The sequence below is a fragment of the Sinohyriopsis cumingii genome, unplaced genomic scaffold, assembly GCF_028554795.1.
Source record: "Sinohyriopsis cumingii isolate HCF-2022 unplaced genomic scaffold, ASM2855479v2 utg002567l, whole genome shotgun sequence".
NCBI classification, from domain to species: Eukaryota; Metazoa; Mollusca; class Bivalvia; order Unionida; family Unionidae; genus Sinohyriopsis; species Sinohyriopsis cumingii.
The window spans coordinates 132,461-154,094 of record NW_028316245.1 but is presented as its reverse complement, the minus strand read 5'-3'; the positions used below and the strand labels follow the sequence as shown (position 1 = coordinate 154,094).

The following is a 21,634-nucleotide window of genomic DNA, read 5'->3' as shown; positions in this document are numbered from 1 at the left end:
TATTTATGCTATAACAATAACAATATTATCAACGACTTCTAATACATGCATACACATCCCTAATTGTTAACTTCACCATACAGAAACTATCATCATCAACAACAGTCATTTGCTATTCCTACCTTACGAATTACAAAAGACACACAAATATACAAATACCTAATTATATGTGCACAAGTCCAACAGTGACTAACTCCACATAATTCATAATCTATATATTCATATACTAATAAAGCAAGTACAAGTTCTAACACAGTTCATTAATAAATTCAGTCGTGCATTACAATACATCATGGTAAATTACACAATACAATAATCTACATGTTAATCTTGCGTGTTAATAATTTGCTATACGCTGTGTTATACTATGTTGATAATTCAGCTATACATTTCATTTTTAATAATTAAAATGTACATAATAACATACCAATGTTACAACACCTGGCTATGAAAGTGAGACAAATTCAGGTGAAGATATGTTTCCTCAAGAAGCCTTTGTCCGCAAATCCAAACTTGGAATTTCACTAGAATTCCTTCCCGCCATTTAACGAGCACACAACTTTGTCTACTCTTAGTACAGTCTAATGCCTCCCAACTTCTTTATGATTCACATCTTGAAAATCTCTTGACAGATTTTTCTCCTGAACAGTTGGTCATATCAACATAGAGTATTTACCAAAAGACTTGTGATATGTAACTGGTTCTAAATAGAAATGGTGTTGAACAGTGATTGCACTCTTCAGGATCATATTGATACTGCCCTTGAAGAGATGTTCATATCAACAATGGGTGTTCACAAAAATATTTCTTTGAGATAAGTCCATTGATTTTCATTCCATGAAATCAGGTTAAGGTCCAAGTCTGTCAAAAAAAATCATTTATTGCACTTACAAGTATCTTCCAAACTCTGACATATAAGAACATATTTTTTTCAATACCAAATTTGGCATGCTGCAGTTTCTATAACTATCAGAGATGGTTTCTGTACTCATCAGTTAAAAAGAATAAATGGACAGATTCATGGAAAATTCTTTTTAGCCAGTAGAGCATCTGGTCTTTGAGGGCCTCTTGTTTTTTTTAAAAAGTTGATTGCAGTTGTGTTTATATTTTGATTGACTTAAAATCAATGCTGTCCTCCTGCATGTTTTTTCCTATTTTATTAAAGTACATTTTTTATAAGTTACAAAGTTAACAATTTTGTTTCCATTAACAATCTTTAAAATGGAAAACTGATTTTGGTAATGCATTTCCATTTGTTTCAGATGAGTGAAATGAAGGGAACTTTATATGGAAGTGATAATGTGAAAATGATGAGATCTTATCTGAAATAAACAATTATATGGAATGCAAACAATGAACTTTAGGTACAGTTTAAATGCATTTCAGATGGAAATTAAATGCAAATAAAATTAAGATTTGGCAAAAGGACCCATTTCAGGGGCTGTATTTAATTTTGAAATTAAGTGTTAGATTTTGCTTTGTTGTCTCTGAAAGTTTTCTTGCTGTTTATCTCCAATACAGACTGCTAAATTCTTGAATTTATATTTCAGGAGTGGGAAAAAATCCATAATGCAGAAAGTCTCTCCTCATTGGTCTCTCACCATACAAGGTGCAAACAAGTTAGCCAGAGAAGGTAATTCACATTTTTTGCAGAGCAGCCACCATATTTATTATTTATGTACTTTCATTTTTGTCCTCCTTTATACAGTACAGTTACTGTAGAACTATTATGGGACATGGCACTACATGCATCAAAGAGCTTGAATGAATGATTATATTCCACAGAAAATTCTTGTATCATGAAGTTGTAATTACAGTCACAGAACATCCGTGTATCATGAAGTTGTTATTACAGTCACAAAAAATCTTTGTATCATGAAGTTGTAATTACAGTCACAGAAAATCCTTGTATCATGAAGACATAATTATTCACAGAACATCCATGTATCATGAAGACATAATTACAGTCACAGAACATCCGTGTATCATGAAGACATAATTAGTTACAAAACATCCGTGTATCATGAAGACATATATACAGTCACAGAACATCCACCTATCATGAAGACATAATTATAGTCACAGAACATCCGTGTATCATGAAGACATAATTACAGTCACAGAACATCGGTGTATCATGAAGACATATATAGTCACAGAACATCCATGTATCATAAATGAAGACATAATTACAGTCACAGAACATCCATGTATCATGAAGACATAATTACAGTCACAGAACATCCATGTATCATGAAGACATAATTACAGTCACAGAACATCTGTGTGTCATGAAGACATAATTACAGTCACAGAACATCCATGTATCATGAAGTTGTAATTAGTCACAGAACATCCATGTATCATGAAGACATAATTACAGTCACAGAACATCTGTGTAGCATGAAGACATAATTACAGTCACAGAACATCCGTCTATCATGAAGACATAATTACAGTCACAGAACATCCGTGTATCATGAAGACATAATTAGTCACAGAACATCCGTGTATCATGAAGACATAATTAGTCACAGAACATCCATTTATCATGAAGACATAATTACAGTCACAGAACATCTGTGTATCATGAATGAAGACATAATTACAGTCACAGAACATCAGTATATCATGAAGACATAATTACAGTCACAGAACATCCGTGTATCATGAAGACATAATTACAGTCACAGAACATCCGGATATCATGAAGACATAATTACAATATCTGATATGAAAGGATTACATATAAGCATGTTTCATATGCCATGACACCAGATTGGTATTCAGAGAGGGTCAGGAATTCTTTATTTTACTGATCGGTTCATTTTGTCTTTCTTTGAACATTTAATGCTGAAAGTGCACAGTATAACATCTTTTTATGTGTCATATTTCAGCAATATGTATTAATTTTCTCAGGATTTTTGCTACACTCTCTCTTTTCTTTGTCATATTAAGGAGCACACTCTTTGTTTTCATCAAATTTCTGACAATTCAGTCGCAACTCTGCAAATTGCAAGAACTTATGCATCTTTACAATTGTGACCTCAAAGTGTAGTGAATGTTTATTAACAATGATGTAGAAGTAATATATCTTACTTGGTATACTATTTATTGAATTGGCCAACATAACCATGTGACCTGGTCCTAGCCAATCTGTATTTGGATTAGAGTCTAGTGTAATTGCTATTTGTAACTATAGCACTAAGCCTGATAAGAATACCTATACATCATCAGTATTGAAATGTATGCATTTGAAACCGCGGCAAGGTTGCACAAGCTTGCCTAATTGCAAGCTTGCGCAAGCTTCCTTATTACTAGCTTTTGCAAGCTAGTAATAGGGTAGCTTGTAACAGGTAAGCTTGCAGTTCGCAAGCTTGTCATGTAAGCTTGCAGCAAGCTTGCCAATTACAAGCTTTCGCTAGCTTACCAATTACAAGCTTGCGCAAGCTTACTAATTACAAGCTTGCAAACAAAGCTGACCTAGCTAGCTGCATCAGAAGAACTGATATGGCATTGATTAACTTATTCTATACATGGTCACATACCTTCATTTGTCTAGCCCTTGGTGTGTGAAAAGTATGTAATATCAACTATTAAAATGAAAATATTAATTAGCATGAGATGTTACTGTCACAATGAAATAAAAGAATGAAGTCATCAAATCATTTAATATTTAATCGGATAAAAATATAAGAGCATATGAATCTGTGTGAGGAAACTTTATACGTTTGATCTGTATGGCTTTAGAAATGTTCTACCAATTTACTTCCATGGGGAGGTTGGTATCAGATGGTTAGGTTCCCTCTCTAATCTGTCAGAATGATAAACTATTAGGTGAAAACAAGAATGTTTGCCATTTGAATTACTCAAAACCACCTCTTCTACACAAAATCCTCAGAATAAAATTCTGCTTCCTCCTCTGCTTCTGGTGTGATTCTGGTATCATCCACTGAAATGGATTACAGCAACATGTACTATGTAACCAGGGGGAAAAACCCTGAGTATTTATCTCTTTGGACAAATAATTTCATTTTTAGTTTAACATTCCAAAATCAGTTACCATGTCTAAAAAATATCAGTAAGTGTTATTCAAGATCATCCTTTAATGACCTCCTATAATTTTTAGATTTACCATCCATTTTGAAAGGGCTTCGACAGATGTCAGACGAATGGCACTTCAGAGCTTTAAACAGCAACAAAAAATTCTGATGAAACTGATTAGGTACCTAAAGACATTTTGAAATAAAATAACTGCCATCTTCTTTGAGAACGAAAAGAATTAAATGCAACAACCTCTGAATAATTGTTGAATTTGATATGCAAGAGGAAAGACCCTATGAATAACGGAAATGAGATTCACAAGCATGCATTTAATTTTATAATCTCATAACCATATTGTCGATAACTGACAGCAATGCATCGATTACTGCAGCTTAGAAAGTGCAGCAATAAATAAAAATGATCTTCAGAGTTGTCATCTCAATCATTGGGTGAAGGAACATTATAAAGTCCTTTTTTGACGTATTTAAATTGTAAAAGTGAAACAGAACGCTACCACCAATCTACAGTCCTGAAAGCTGGCAAAATACAACACACTCATGAGTTTAATCACCAGCTTGACAACGATGTGACTTCAAATTATCTCTCAGGTTATAGGATCGGTTACTGCACATATATTGCTTCTGCTGGCAATGAAATTTACAGAATTAACTAGCTAAATTGTGATGGTTCCACTTTGAAAATTGTGCCTAATTTTGTAACGCAGACTACAATGGTTGTTGTGTGTTCTTGAGTCTCATATATTTTGTGTATATATTTGAAGTTTGTAAACCAGTCTGCTGACCGTAAATGGGGGAAGTAACCACCTTTAATGACTCAATACGGAAATAAGTCTGTCACGGAAAACCACATTTCGTCTTCCAAGCTTGTCCAAAATAATTTTCTTAGTGTTGAATTTAGAAAATGGGATTCTGATTTTTCATGGGGATTTATAATTCTTATGACTGTAGATTAGTCATATTTGTCTCTTTCAACAATGACTGAAAGCTATGATATTATATTTGTCTCTAAGCTGTGATATTCTATTTGTCTCTTCTACAACGCCTGAAAGCTATGATATTCTATTTGTCTCTTCTACAATGCCTGTAAGCTGTGATATTATATTTGTCTCTTCTACAATGCCTGAAAGATATGGTATTTTATTTGTCTCAGCTTCTGCAATGCCTGAAAGCTATGATATTTTATTTGTCTCTTCTACAATGCCTGTAAGCTGTGATATTCTATTTGTCTCAGCTTCTACAATGCCTGAAAGCTATGATATTCTATTTGCCTCTTCAACAGTGCCTGTAAGCTGTATATTCTATCTGTCTCTTACTATGTCTGAAAGCAATGTTTTTTTTTACCATATCTACTAGTTATAACAACTGCAAACTTTGATTTTTGTCTTACATGTGTACCTTCTTAAACTTTACTGTTGATCTTTTCTGTTTCAGATGTAACCAATAGTTCATTCTTAACATTTCAATTGTATGATGTCCCCGGGCACTTACAGTGCTTTGGTCCCATACTTGATGCAGTGAACATATTTGGAACTTATGCAGCTGTGATATTTGTTATTGATGTTCAGGTATTTATACATTGTACATTGTAAGCTAGCAAAGTGGCATGCACTCACTCATTATAATGCTGTCCATAGGAGCTATAGAATAGTGACATTATAGTGAGAATATCTTATAATGAATTACATGATACATATAGCATTACCTCATTATATTGTAGTCCACAAGGGCCATAAAGTAGTGACAGTCTTATAGTGATTATACATACAGCATTCCCTCATTATATTGTCGTCAATGGGGCCATAAGAGTAGTGACTGACTTATAGTAATAATACATACAGCATTCCCTCATTATTACTGTCTATGGCATCCATGGAATTGTGACTTCCTTGTAGTGATTATACATACAGCATTCCCTCATTATATTGCCATCAATGGGACCATAAGAGTAATGACTGCCTTATAGTAATGATACAGCATTCCCTCATTATATTGTCGTCAATGGGGCCATAAGAGTAGTGACTGCCTTATAGTAATGATACATACAGCATTCCCTCATTATTACTGTCCATGGGATCCATGGAATTGTGACTTCCTTATAGTGATGATACATGTAGCGTTCTCTCATTATATTGCTATCCCTCAAGGGTACCATAGAAAAGTGACTGCATTAAGGGTGTTACATTTTACAAATGATACCAACCCATCATTAAATATAGATGTCACTACTTAAAAGAGAAAAACTTTTAAAGAACGTAATTTCAGGAACCACTATTCAGAATTTGGCCAAATTTAACAAAATCTTGGCATAAAGACCTTTCAGATTTATAAGGCTGACACTAATATATCATCATTTAGGACTAAATATAGAAAACAAAACAACCTGTAAACATATTCTGCCCCAGAATCATTTTAATGGAATTTAACTACATTTTAAAGAAGCATTCACACATGAAGATATTTTAATTATTTACAAATAATGAAATGTTTTCCATTACAGATGTCAGCCATTGTTAAGAACAGAGAAAATTCAACTTTAGGTGACTTCTAAAAATAACAGAATTTGACCAAATTTGTCAGACAACTTCATATATTTAAAAATAATGCCAATCCACTGTATGACCATTACTAAGAATATGAATGTTTTAAATGACTGTTTCTTTACAACTGCTTAACAAAGTTTGATAAAATTGGACTGACAACATCCTAGTTTAAAGGCATTTTTAATTTGTAAAATGTGGCTGTTTTTACTAAAAAAAATAAAAAAATTCAAATGACTTCCCCACCACATATGTTCAACATTATTTTATCTAATTTGACAGAAAGCATCCTTGCATTCATGAAGGCTTTTAAATTTTATAAAATTGCTGCTGATTTGCCATCTTTGGCTGAAGTTGTTAGTGAATCTTGAACTACCTTTTAAGGAGTCAAAATAATTTTAAAAATTTCGACATAAACCATATTACTAACCCAGATTTCTTCACCAGCTTTATATTGCATTTGACATTTTAGTTGTCTGCCAGGTGAGAGATCTCAGGTGCACTTAGGCCTCTTGTACTCATTTGCATACCACTTTAACTTTCCCTTGAAACTTAAATTTTCTTAAGATGTGATCTGTCAGCAAAAGCACATAATACAGTTGCTGATTTAGTTTTATTTGCATATAATTAAATAAATTCAAAAAACAGTTAAAAAACAAATAAACAATGCAAATTAAACATATGTAACAATGGGTACTGGTGCTGCCTGAAACACTAGAATTTGTTTTAAATTGCTTACATTGACCACACTAGGGCCTGAGATTCATTTTCCATGGTATTCTTGGAGTCATATGGTCTACCCGGTTGTAGTTTTTCCATGGTGTTCCAGGAAGAACAGTGGAGACCATGGAAAACTCTAGCATGGAAAACCATAAAGTATTGGACTAAGCTTCTTTCACAGTTGGCTGGATAACCATGGAAAAAAGACCAGGAAAATCATGACATTGGCATCGAAAACCCTGGAAAATGTTAGCATGGAAAACCTTGGAGTATTTGGACTAATATTCCAGGCTCCATCCGCGGTAGGCTGAAAAATCATGGAAAACCCTAGAATACTGCATGAAAATCCTTGATTATTGGCCTAGACAAAACTAATATTTGGGTGGAAGACAATGAAAATCTTTCATGAAAATGCGATTTAACTAGAAAATAACTCTCATGAAAATTTTTCATGAAACAAGAAATTTCCTTAGAAATAATCTTCACCTGTTAGGTAAAATAGTTCACTGTTAGGTGAAAAACTATAATGTTAGCGATTTGAATTAGATTTAACCACCTCTTCTAAAGAAATCATCTCATTAAAATCCTGCATTTTGACCCCTGCTTTTCATCTGATTAAGGTACCACTGAAATAGATTGCTGCAACATGTACTATGTATCCCAAACAAACAAAATTGACTATTTACTTGATTGGCAAAAATATTTAAAAATTTTTTGTCAACATTTGAAAATCACTTCACATTTCTTAAAAGCATCTCTTAGTGTTACGCATGACTGTCCATTAAAGAAATCCTAAATTTTAGTTTTACCATCTATTTGGAAAGGGCTATGACATGTCTAGAAATGCATAAATCTGGTAATATTAAATGTAACAAAATGTAATTAGTGGAGAAAAAAAATCATTTATTTAATTGAGAGCATTATTAACATAAAACTATTTCTTGTACATTGGATAAACTGTGCAGATATTGCACTTAAACATTAGAATCTTGAGTAATGTCGTATTCCAGCAAAATGACATTAATCTTGATGTCAGGCCTGACCCAAACCAAAATTGCAAGCTTGTTTTAAAGCTTGCAGCAAGCTTGCCACAAGCTTATTTATAAAGCTTGCAGCAAGCTTGTATTTGGAACATTGCAGCAAGCTTGCACATGCTTATTTTTGCAAGCTTGCGCAAGCTTATTTAACAATATAGTGTCATAAGCATGCACAAGCTTAAGCTTGCACAAGCTTGTTATTTATTTACCTAGTACAATAAGTATGCACAAGCTTGCGCAAGCTTGTTACTTGCTTACACAAGCTCGCACAGATTTCTTGCTACAAGCATCTGGGCTTTCAGAAATCAGACATGATTATGGTTCCCCCCCTTCCAAAAAAACCCTGAAAATGTGAAGGGGGGTCTGGGAGTCCGAAGGCCCCTGTCCAAAAATGCATTTTAGACTCAACTGCTCCTGGTGGACCATATTATCATAATATATTTCAAAGTTCTACTTCATTTCAACAAAATAATCTGCATATTTAATGATTAAATAATGTAATCTTATAGCTGCAATGCAGTGGAAAACAAATCTGTTCCGCCAAAACATTAAGTTTAATTACATTGTTCAAGTTTACTCATTCACAGCAAGCTTACCCAGGGTTGCAGAAGTTTTGTGTTCCCCTAGCTGCAAGTGTCACGCCCCTACAAAATGATCGTGGATAATTCATGAACGGTTCATGAACTTGGTTCAAGAACCATTCATGAAAGTTCATCTAATGGTTCATGAATTATTCATGAATGTGCATGAACTGAAAATGGTCAGTTCACGAAATAATGAATTCATGAACAGTTCATAAAAGTCCAAAATTGGATCATCATCATTCATGAACAGTGCCTATAAAAAAAAAGTTTTATTACCTGACAAGTCAAAAATACCTACTTCATCCTGAATGATAAAATAACCTTAGAAGTGGGGTTTTTAATACAGTATAAAATGCAACATATTATTTTAAAAACTATTTAATTTCAGATAAATTTTAAATTTTAACTGACAAGTGATATTCTTTTTTTTTTACCCTTAGCAACACTTTTGTATGTTTTGTAATTTTTCTTTGAAAATTTTTCAAGAGATGTTGGGGCAGTTGTCTGCAATCAACTGTTGAAGTATATTTCATCGTCATTGGGCTGTCTTTCAACTGGGGTTTCTGACCAATCTTCTTCCAGAGACTGACCTATCTGATAACTCTTTTGTGAAGATGTTCAGGGCCTATAATTTAATCATATCCTGTCCTTTGTCACTACCGAATGTCTTCATCTGCAACTTAAGCTGTTACATCCGATTACTGTTTGGATCGTTAACATTGCTGCAGCAATCACAATTTAATGTCTCTTCCATCTTGGCCATAGGATCCTCCAGTTTTCAAATTTTCCTCCTTAACCTACAAACTTCATCCTCTAATAGTTTTACTTTTCTGCTGTCTGGTCTGAAAAAAAAGGTAAAGTTAGTTAATTAAGTACTTGAATTGTTCATGAACCAAGTTCATGACATTTCAGGAACTTCAAAGATATAATAGTTCATAAATGTTCATCAGTGTGTTCATGAACTTCAAGTACATAATTCATCAAAATTCTTGAAGTGTTTATGAACTTAGTTGAGGAACTTTCATGAACAGTTCATGATTGTTCATGAAGTCATGAATTTGTTTTCATAGGGGCGTGACGGTGACGGTGCATGCTAGTTGGATACATGGTCTCAAACTTTCACAAGCAATAGATATATATATATATATATATATATATATATATATATATATATATATATATATATGAATGAAGAAACTGGTTGCAGGCTAGTTTAAATTTACTTTCTGAAACATACAAGAAAGCTAGTTTTACTTCTAAAGCAAACAAGAAAGCTTGCGCAAGCTAGTTTTACTTTCTGAAGCAAACAAGAAAGCTTGTGCAAGCTTGCACAAGCTTGCGGTTATATCCAGCTATCTTGCCTAAGCCTGCACTTGCTTGTAAAAGCTTGCGCAAGCATCCATGTTAGCTTATAAACATCAAACTAGCTTATCGTAAGCATACAGCAAGCTTGCCACAAGCTTTCAGCAAGGATGCATTTTGGTTTGGGGATATCCAACATTCACACAAAATATTTAAGTTCAAATTGCTCAGGTGAAAGACACATGTGAGAAAATGTAGTTTAGAAAAAATTTAACACATGCCAAATTGGAATCGAAGTCCAAAATCTGCACATGTGAAAATTGGTTATTTTGTCCTTGGTTGACAAGATTTTAAGAAACTATACACATGCACTTGCAGAACCGACCCTATCTACCCTATTCACATACATATTTAACAAGGTTCTTATGTGCAGCTAATGAGAATTCCCAGAGAATTGGTGAGGTTTTTGTGCATGGCTAACTCTGATCAACCAAGCAGAAGAAATGACAACTAATACTAAGTGCCAATCTTGACTAAGTTCTTTTTCAGGATTTTCCATGCTGAAATATATCAGAACAACTTCTAAGTCCAAACTGTCCATTCTTTCTCAAGCATGTACAGCCTATTCCATGGACAATGTCCAGGGTTTCCATGATAAATTCTGAAAAATATTTCATTGTTCCACTGTTTTCCATCTTTTTCCAGATTATGCTATAGAAACCGTACAACCAGATAGTGTGAATTGCTAAATAACTTTTCAGTGACATCTGATCTACTGGATCATTTTCAGTGACATCTGATCTACTGGATCATTTTCAGTGACATCTGATCTACTGGATCATTTTCCTTTTTATTTTAAGCATTTTGTTCAAGACAGAATATAGACTTTATCTGTGTTTAGTATTCCAGTTTGTTGAATTGTGACAGAATATAGTCTTTATCTATGTTTAGTATTCCAGTTTGTTGAATTATGCCTGCAAATTGGCATTGTTGATTGCCCAGTTTCAGTGACTTGCCTGTTTTAGTGGCTTTCGTTTCACACACAGGTATTTCCAGTAGAAACACTGGACATGTGGACTTTTGTTTTCCATACTCTAACTGTACTTTCGCTTATATAAATCTAGGTACAGGCTTGTATTGTTGTTCTTGTCTCAATATCATTTAATTTTATCACAATGCTGAAGATAGCAAAACTTGCCAGATTATTGTTAATATGCTGCAGAAGATTCCATACAGTATAACAGAGCAGAGCTTGAAATCGATGTGAAACTGACAATGCCAATATTAAGACTATAGAACACTTTTGTTCCCATTACACCTGTATGTAACACAAAATAATTATAATGGAGGCTGAATTTATATTACATTTGATGATTGACCATGTACATTTGTTTGAATAAACATGTACATTTATTTGATGAATAAACATGTACACTTGTTTAATGAAAAACCATGTACACTTTTGTGATGAATAAACATACATTACATGTGTTTGATGAATATACATGTACATTTGTTTGATGAATAGACACGTACGTTTGTTTGATGAATAAACAGATGCATATGTTGGATGCAAATCTTTAGCCTCGGATTGTTGTACACAAGTGCTACTACTACTACCATGAACAAAGCAGCTTCTATACAGAATAAGAACAAAATTAAGGCAAATTGATTTGCACTAAATTCAAACCATTATAATATGAACATTTTAATATGCTACAAAGGGACATGTGATAAAATTGCAGCAAAGATTATGGGAGTAATGAATGATAGGATGTTAGAAACAATGGAAGCCTATATCATACATATTTCCCTAAATACACTGTACATGGGATAATTGGGGCACCAGAATTTTAGTGTAGCAGTCATCCCTGGTCAATGTTGAATCTCTGTCCATTCTCTATGAATTTCATACCATATGGGCTTGCAGGGGATGGATAGATTTTTTGCATATTTTTAAATTTATTGAAAGGTTGTTTGTAGAAGATATTTCTGTGCACTGTCAGTAAATATGGAAGTCATATAGTGTTACGTTTTGTGTATCAATCCAAGCATCTCTGTGTCACAGCTTCATAGAGTTTTGCAGACAGTATTAGCCAAGGATCCTTCGAAGTTTTGTGTGTTTGTGTGTGTTTTGGATTTTTAACGTAGCTTTATCGAATTTTTCAGTCATATCGCTACTGTGTCTGCAGTGTGACAGTTTATAGTGATGTCTAGCACTGGGGCATCATACTGCAGATATGTAGCATCATATCCCACCCGGTCACATTATCCTGACACCAGGCCAACCAGTCCTAACACTAACCTCTTAAAACTGAGCATCAAGCAAGGCAGCTGCTAGTACCATTTTTATTAGTTTTTGGTATGACTTGGCCGGGGTTGGAAGTTTTGTATGTAGATGCATGGTGGTGAGCAGGGCACCGCTGAACCAAACGTAGGCCACTGCAACCTAAATTTCACTGTTTATTGACTTGTGTTTAGTTTTGCCTTTAGGTTACTTTCTTGGCAACATTAGCCTCAGCATCATGCAACATTGGATGTAGTTTTAGAAAGTACAAATCCATTTAACCAAAATTAGTTAACTGACCTAAATTTCATTGGTAACTTTAAGTGTAGTAGGGTAGGTTTCTCAGTGTTAGCTAGTGAGTCAGTCACGTCTGTATGCGGATGTAGGTCACTCTGACATGTACTTACAACTTCAAATGACTTTTGTGAAATTTACATCTAGGTCAGTTTTGCATCATAGACATGAATAACAGGGATAAAATGGCAAGTGTATTCAGTGAGCACATTTCTAGCAGGTCTTTGTATTAAAGTACTTGCACCGCTTGCAAAATGAACAGCTTTTACCTTCATTTTACTTCTGTTTCAGGATGATTACATGGATACTTTGCAGAAATTGCAAGTGATAGTAACCGGGGTCTGCAGAGTCAATCCTAACATAAAGTTTGACGTTTTTATCCACAAAGTAGATAACTTGTCACATGCTGACAGGATAGAAGTCCAGAGGGATATCCACCAGAAATCTTGTGATGACCTCATAAAAGCTGGCTTAGAAGATGGTAATCTGAGGTACTTGAACAAAGTTATCTTATTGTCCTTTCCAGTACACTTGCTATTACTGTATATACCCAATTATAAGTCAACGCCACATCCACCCCCTGCCCCCATTTTAGGGCTGCTGAAAGCTAATTTCTGTTTGACCCACCTGTAAGTTGAAGTGTACTTTGCAGATTAAATCTACCTGTAATTAATGACTTGTCATTAGTGAGCTAGAGTTGCACTTCAGAAAAGTAAAGTAGGACTGTTAGTGTTAGGACTGGTTGGCCTGATGTCAGGATAATGTGACTCACTGGTGGGAAATCATGCTTCATGTCTGCAGCATGATGCCCCAGTGCTAGACATCACTATAAACTGCCACACTGCAGACATCATAGCAATATGAATGAAAAATTGTTAAAGCTCTGTTAAAAATCTAAATCACACACACACACACACACACACACACACACACTACAGAAAAGTTGTTGTTGTAGGGTTAACGCTATTTTTCAGCACACAATAGGCTATACGTGGCAGCCAGTATTAATGGTAGAGGAAGAACCGAGGAAATCCCCGGAAAGAACCACCAACCCTCGAGAAGCTACTGGCAAGCTTTCTCACATACCCACATTGGCCGAATATGAGACTCGAACCTACGCAGACAGAGGTGAGATGGCAGTGATCCGTAATGGAGAGCGCTTTAGACCACTTGGCCACTTGGGGCCCCCTTCAGAAAAGTGCACAAATAAACAAGCCATACTGAATACACATAAATAGGAATAATAAGGTTAAAGCTGTGAAGAAAATAAATGCAGTTATATTATTGAGTGGAATATGTTACAAATAAGTTTACATCTTTCATTGTATCCATCTTTAGGTAACAAAATCCATATATATCCATAATGTTTAATTTGCTAAGTACATTTAAATGATAAATACATGAACTCTGTACTATCATAAAAACAGTAGCCCAGGATGATCCAAGTCACAAAATCCCAATTATGTCAGTTCCGTATGTCTTAGAAATAGACTGAAAGTAAAGCACATACATAGTTTAATAAATTTTGTGATTCACATAGTTTAATAAATTTCACTGGTTAATATTATCTGCATACATGTGATACAGTCAGGATCTCATACAAGTAGATATACAAATTTTGATCCGTAATTTGTCTTCTAAACCAGTAGGCTTTGTATCAGCTAATATTTTATGTTTTTCAAGGGGATTCAAAACAAAGCCATTGCTTTCTTTTTCCTAATATGTATTCACTTCATAATATAATAAAATAGCATGTCTTGATCTAAAATCTTATTTAGGTTTTTTTCTTTCTTCATGGCTTGATCCAAATATTTTTTGACAGGCTTCATCAGTGTAAATATAAAAAAAATAAAGATTGAAATATAAATAAGTAATTAATAAATACATGATTTAATTATGCTTTTGTGGATAATTTATACCAACATTAAAATTAATCATTTTTTATTTTATGCAAGACTATGGATTACTGGATTTTTCAAGTAAAAAATTTGTGTTCATTCGGTGGAGTTAATTCCAGTGAATAATTTCACTACTGTGTCGATAACAAAATATCTATGAAATTAGATGTTTTGTTTGGATGGCTACATGGCCAATTGGTAAATTTGGCTGCCTCCTGTTAATTTTAAGTTTTGTATTATTTTTATATAAATTTTGCAATCTGAGTACCCTGGGATATATTTTTTAAAATGTACCTTCCCTGGATACCGTGTATGTTTAAATGGAACAGCCCTAAGAAAAAGACCTGTCACCCCATCCAAAAACAACACCCAAAATAAATCGGGAGTAAAACGTAAGGACTGAATGAGTGCCCAGATTTGAAAGTATATAAAATTGTAGTCTTTCATTATAACCTATGTCCAGAAGAAAAACTACTGGTTGAAATAAAAAATAATAATTGCTTAGTGAAAAATGACACCAGTGACATCACACTGAGAATGGTAACTCTTCTAGTATTTACTGAAACTCTTGTTTTTCTTGTGGGATTGGAGGTCACTATTTAAAATTGTAATTGCATTACATTTTAATGCTTACAAGACCAAATTACCAATTGTATGTATTTATTAAGGTACTTTTAATGGTATTTTTAAGAAAGCGTATTTAAAAAATGTCCAAAATTGACCTGTAATCAAAGATTTTTGAAATTCATGAAGCGTATGTTGTATGCTGTTTCTGTTTGTCATGGAGGTGTATCAGTGCATTGTTACACTGTATAAAGTAGCCATACAAGTTACAATGAAAGTGTATCAGTGCATTGTTACACTAGAAAACAGCCACACAAGTTACAATGAAAGTGTATCAGTGCATTGTTACACTAGAAAACAGCCACACAAGTTACAAAGAAAGTGTATCAGTGCATTGTAATATGCTGTATAAAGTAGCCATACAAGTTGCAGTGAAAGTGTATCAGTGCATTGTTACAGTGTATAAAGTAGCCATACGAGTTACAATGAAAGTGTATCAGTGCATTGTTATGCTGTATAAAGTAGCCATACAAGTTACAATGAAAGTGTATCAGCACATTGTTATACAGTATAAAGCCACACAAATTACAATGAAAGTGTATCAGTGCATTGTTACACTGTATAAAGTAGCCATACAAGTTACAATGAAAGTGTATCAGTGCATTGTTACACTGTATAAAGTAGCCATACAGGTTACAATGAAAGTGTATCAGTGCATTGTTACACTGTATAAAGTAGCCATACAAGTTACAATGAAAGTGTATCAGCACATTGTTACACAGTATAAAGCCATACAAATTACAATGAAAGCGTATCAGTGCATTGTTACACTGTATAAAGTAGCCATACAAATTAAAATGAAAGTGTATCAGCACATTGTTACACAGTATAAAGCCATACAAATTACAATGAAAGTGTATCAGTGCATTGTTACACTGTATAAAGTAGCCATACAAGTTACAATGAAAGTGTATCATCACATTGTTACACAGTATAAAGCCATACAAATTACAGTGAAAGTGTATCAATGCATTGTTTTGCTGTATAAAGTAGCCATACAAGTTACAATGAAAGTGTATCAGTGCATTGTTACACTGTATAAAGTAGCCATACAAGTTACAATGAAAGTGTATCAGTGCATTGTTACACTGTATAAAGTAGCCATACAAATTACAATGAAAGTGTATCAGTGCATTGTTATGCTGTATAAAGTAGCCATCCAAACTAAACTGAAATTGCATTAGCATTGTATTGCTACATTTTATAAAGCAACAAAAATGAAAGTGTATTAATGCATTGTTACACTGTATAATGTAGCTGTACAAGTTTTGCAACACAGTGATATATTTGAAATCATCAGTGTAATATTATATATGTTTAATGCAATCTTAGTACATGGGGTGATCTTGCATGTAAATGGAGTGATTTAGTTCCATATTTATTTCTGACAAAATCTGTTTTCATGAATATTCATGTTCATAAAAGAAATGTAAATAATAAAAAAAAGTACTGATACAATTCCTATTATTTTCACTTATTTAAAAAATTTAACTAGGCAGTTACCATCAGTTTTCAGGAGTCCGTGGCTAGTGGTACTTCATTCAGAAAAATTGTTAAGAACATGAATGAAAGTGTTGTTCAAAGAAAAGAAAAATGGTTGTTTCTTTTTCCCTTCATTATTCTCTACATTTCCTGTTTTATTTGCAATGGCTAAATATAAACAATCAAGAGGAAAATGTATTAGTGCTTGTTAAAACTTGTATATCCAATTGCACATTGATTCCTGAAATGAATAATGATTTTAGAGTTTTTCTAGCAATTATTTCTCATAATGTACAAACCTCATTTCCACATTGTCAGTCACTCTGTATCCTCTCTCCTTAATACTATATACAATTACAATGGGTCTGCACATGTTTGTGTTTTATCCATCTCTGTAATTTATTTAGCTGGTTTATTTAATGTCATTCTCTGCAAATGCACATTAAGCCTCTTCCACCTTTAGCCTATATCATTTGTGTATGTGTGTGTGTTATTTGTATTAATTTCATCTAGCATACACTAATCTTTCTTTCTCTTTATTTCTTATTTAACTGGATTATTTAATGTTGGCATTGTGAACCAATAAGAAATCAAAACAATCTCATTTCTCACCTGTGTGTGTGTAGTTTTTATGCATTTCATTCATCTGCTTCCACTGTTGTATATAAGTTTTTTTCTTGATAATATTCAGCATTATCTATTCTTGCTCACTATTTCTTTCTAGTGTTTGCTCACAGTTACTTTGATTCTACTAGTCCGGTGGTTAGAGCATCCGCCTCAGATGCAGGAGGTCATGGGTTCGACCCCGGTCGAGTTGTACCAAAATATGGTACAAACAGCTGCCTTGCTGGACGCTGAGCAGTTAGAGACTAGTGCTAGGACTGGTTGGCCTGGTGTCAGGATAATGTGACTGGGTGAGACATACTACATGTCTGCAGCATGATGCCCCAGTGCTAGACATCACTCTAAACTGTCACACTGCAGACATAGTAGCGATATGACTGATTTTTTTTTTTAAAGCTACGTTAAAAATCCAAATCACACACACACTTTGATTCTTGAAAACCTTGTGCTTTATTAAATACATGTAAGTATGAAATGAATAAAATCAGCATTTTTAAAGACAGAATGAGAGACGAAAATCATTTCCACATAATAATTCTAGTCCACTACAATGTAGAGGTAATACACTTTGTGGATGACTGGCATATTGGAAAAGGAAGGATACAGTTGATTTAGGGGTTAATAGGTCAAAAGGTCAAGGTCATTGAGACTGGGAAAAGAAACATTTTTATACATTACATTGAGTTTAATATTTTATGTAATTACCACACTTTGTAGATGGTTTGTGATAAAGAATCCTATCAATTTTGGGGTCAAAAGGTCTAAAGTCAAGGACACTAACTGGACAAGCAAAAATGGTTTCTGCACAGTGATACTGGTTCTATCAGAATTGACTATTTTTTTAATATTCAATGAAGTGTGAACCCCAAAAAATGCTTTGTAAACTGTATGATCTGTCAAAATTTTGCATAGCATTTTTTCAGTTCATACTTAGTTGAATTTAAAAAAAGTAACCAGTTAAGTCAATCCTTACAATTAAATTCACAGGCATAAATAGATAAATAAACACAGTTTGATAAACATTCTTTTATTGAATCATATTTTATAATTTATTGAATCATATTTTATAAATTCATTCATTAAGGCACAATAATACAGAACAATGAATTCCATTGATATATTTACAGCCAGTCAGAGAAAAGCTTCCCTGCTGATGTCATTATGCACAACTTTAATCAGCTGGAAGATGTTTGACGCTAAGATGTGCTTTATTCAAGTCTTTTTATTTCATAATCAACAACAACAACCCTTAGACGAAAGTGTATACATAAACTCTGTAATCAGACTGTAATCCTGGCTTTTAATCAGTATCTATACCACATCTGTCATGTGACTTGTACTATTTGGTTAGAGCATTGGTTAGAGCATTGTGCTAAAAAATACAAAGGTTGTGGGTTTAATTCCACCCTGTGATCACATTATTTTTTCTTTTGTTTTCTTCTTTAGTTTTATTTTATTCAACAAAATGAATTTCAAATTAACATTTTAATGGTGTATAGATTTCCTATCGTACATTAATATATATGCACACTGATGAATTAATCAGGATACCATCATGTCGTCACATCAGGATATGTAAGCAGATTATTTATTTATTCATTTAAAGTGTATTTTACTTGTAGCATCAGTCCATTATTTGGTTCATAATTAAAATCTTACATAAGAAGTTAGAGTGTGAGTGACCCTATAATGTAAATATAGGCCTCATTCATTTACTATATGTACAGTAAAGTAGTGTAGGTGGGCTTGGCTTAAAAAAATTGGGTTCATATAGGTATGAATCAAAAAAATAATCCAAAGGGCCTGGCTAATCAGATTGCTGTAAATCACAATGAGGAAAGAAAAATTAATTAATTACTTGGCTCATTCCTAACCCACAATGTAGGGAACAGACTTTATTTTTAGAGAAACTGCAGAATAGTATCATCATTAGAGTGTTCACTGCCACACTCTGTGAGTCATTGTATCATCATTAGAGTGCCCACTGCCACACTCTGAGTCTTTGTACCATCATTTGAGTGCCCAGTGCCACACTGTGTGAGTCATTGTATCAACATTAGAGTGCCCACTGCCACACCTGCCACACGCTGTGAGTCATTGTGTCATCATTAGAGTACCCACTGCCACACTGTGAGCCATTGTAACATTATTAGAGTTCCCACTGCTGCACTATGTGAGTCATTGTACCATTATTGGAGTGCCCACTGCCACACTCTTTTGAGTCATTGTATCATCATTAGAGTGCCCACTGCCACACTCTGTAAGTCATTGTACCATCATTAGAGTGCCCACTGCCACACTCTGTGAGTCATTGTACCATCACTAGAGTGCCCACTGCCACACTCTGTGAATTATTGTACCATCATTAGAGTGCCCACTGCCACACTCTGTGAGTCATTGTAACATCATTAGAGTACTCACTGCCAGTCTGTGAGTCATTATAACATTATTAGAGTGTTCCCTGCCAGTCTTTGTTGTTGTTGTTGTTGTGGGGTTTTTCAGCACGATAGGCTATACATGGCGGCCAGTATTAATGGTGGAGGAAGAACCCGGAAAGAACCACCGATCCACGAGAACCTACTGCACTGCCAGTCTTTGAGATATGTAACATTATTAGAGTGTTCACTGCCAGTCTTTGAGACATGTAACATTATTAGAATTCCCACAGCCAGTCTTTGAGACATGTATCATCATTAGAGTGCCCACTGCCACACTCTGTGAGTCATTGTACCATCATTAGAGTGCCCCTGCCACACTTTGTGAGTCATTGTATCATCATTAGAGTGCCCACTGCCACACTCTATGAGTCACTGTACCATTATTAGAGTGCCCACTACCACACTCTGTGAGTCATTGTAACATTATTAGTTTTCACTGCCAGTCTTTGAGACATGTATCATCATTAGAGTGCCCACTGCCACACTCTGTGAGTCATTGTAACATTATTAGAGTGTTCACTGCCAGTCTTTGAGACATATAACATTATTAGAGTGTTCACTGCCAGTCTTTGAGACATGTATCATCATTAGAGTGCCCACTGCCACACTATGTGAGTCATTGTACCATTATTAGAGTGTTCACTGCCAGTCTTTGAGACATGTATCATCATTAGAGTGTCCACTGCCACACTTTGTGAGTCATTGTATCATCATTAGAGTGCCCACTGCCACACTATGTGAGTCATTGTAACATTATTAGAGTGCCCACTGCCACACTCTGAGTCATTGTACCATTATTAGAGTGCCCACTGCCACTCTTTTGAGTCATTGTATCATCATTAGAGTGCCCACTGCCACACTCTGAGTCATTCTACCATCATTAGAGTGCCCACTGCCACACTCTGTAAGTCATTGTACCATCATTAGAGTGCCCACTGCCACACTCTGTGAGTCATTGTACCATCACTAGAGTGCCCACTGCCACACTCTGTGAGTCATTGTACCATCATTAGAGTGCCCACTGCCACACTCTGTGAGTCATTGTAACATCATTAGAGTATTCACTGCCAATCTGTGAGTCATTATAACATTATTAGAGTGTTCACTGCCAGTCTTTGAGATATGTAACATTATTAGTGTTCACTGCCAGTCTTTGAGACATGTAACATTATTAGAATTCCCACAGCCAGTCTTTGAGACATGTATCATCATTAGAGTGCCAACTGCCACACTCTGTGAGTCATTGTACCATTATTAGTGTCCACTGCCACTCTGAGTCATTGTATCATCATTATAGTACCCACTGCCACACTGTGAGTCATTGTACTATCATTAGAGTGCCCATTGCCACACTTTGTGAGTCATTGTATCATCATTAGAGTGCCCACTGCCACACTCTGTGAGTCATTGTAACATTATTAGAGTTTTCACTACCAGTCTTTTTCGGCCAATGTGGGTATGCGAGAAAGCTTGCCAGTAGCTTCTTGAGGGTCGGTGGTTCTTTCCGGGGATTTCCCGGGTTCTTCCCCACCATTAATACTGGCCGCCATGTATAGCCTATCAAGTGCTGAAAAATGGCGTTAAACCCTACAACAACAACAACAACACTGCCAGTCTTTGAGACATGTATCATCATTAGATTGCCCACTGCCACACTCTGAGTCATTGTAACATTATAAGAGTGTCCACTGCCACACTCTGAGTCATTGTAACATTACTAGAGAGCACATTGCAGTGTTTGAG

At 34.7% G+C, this 21,634-nt stretch overlaps 1 protein-coding gene across 3 annotated transcripts in view; it reads left to right on the top strand.

The window, feature by feature from the left end:
* The window catches only part of LOC149770167 (uncharacterized), a 71,379-nt gene that overhangs the window by 18,428 nt on the left and 31,317 nt on the right, over window positions 1-21,634 (top strand). For all 3 annotated transcript variants that reach the window (XM_089949295.1, XM_089949296.1, XM_089949297.1), the window contains 3 exons: window positions 1,551-1,633; window positions 5,496-5,629; window positions 13,117-13,316. In XM_089949295.1, the coding sequence (XP_089805421.1) occupies window positions 1,551-1,633; window positions 5,496-5,629; window positions 13,117-13,316 (417 nt within the window). The remainder of the gene's footprint in view (window positions 1-1,550; window positions 1,634-5,495; window positions 5,630-13,116; window positions 13,317-21,634) is intronic.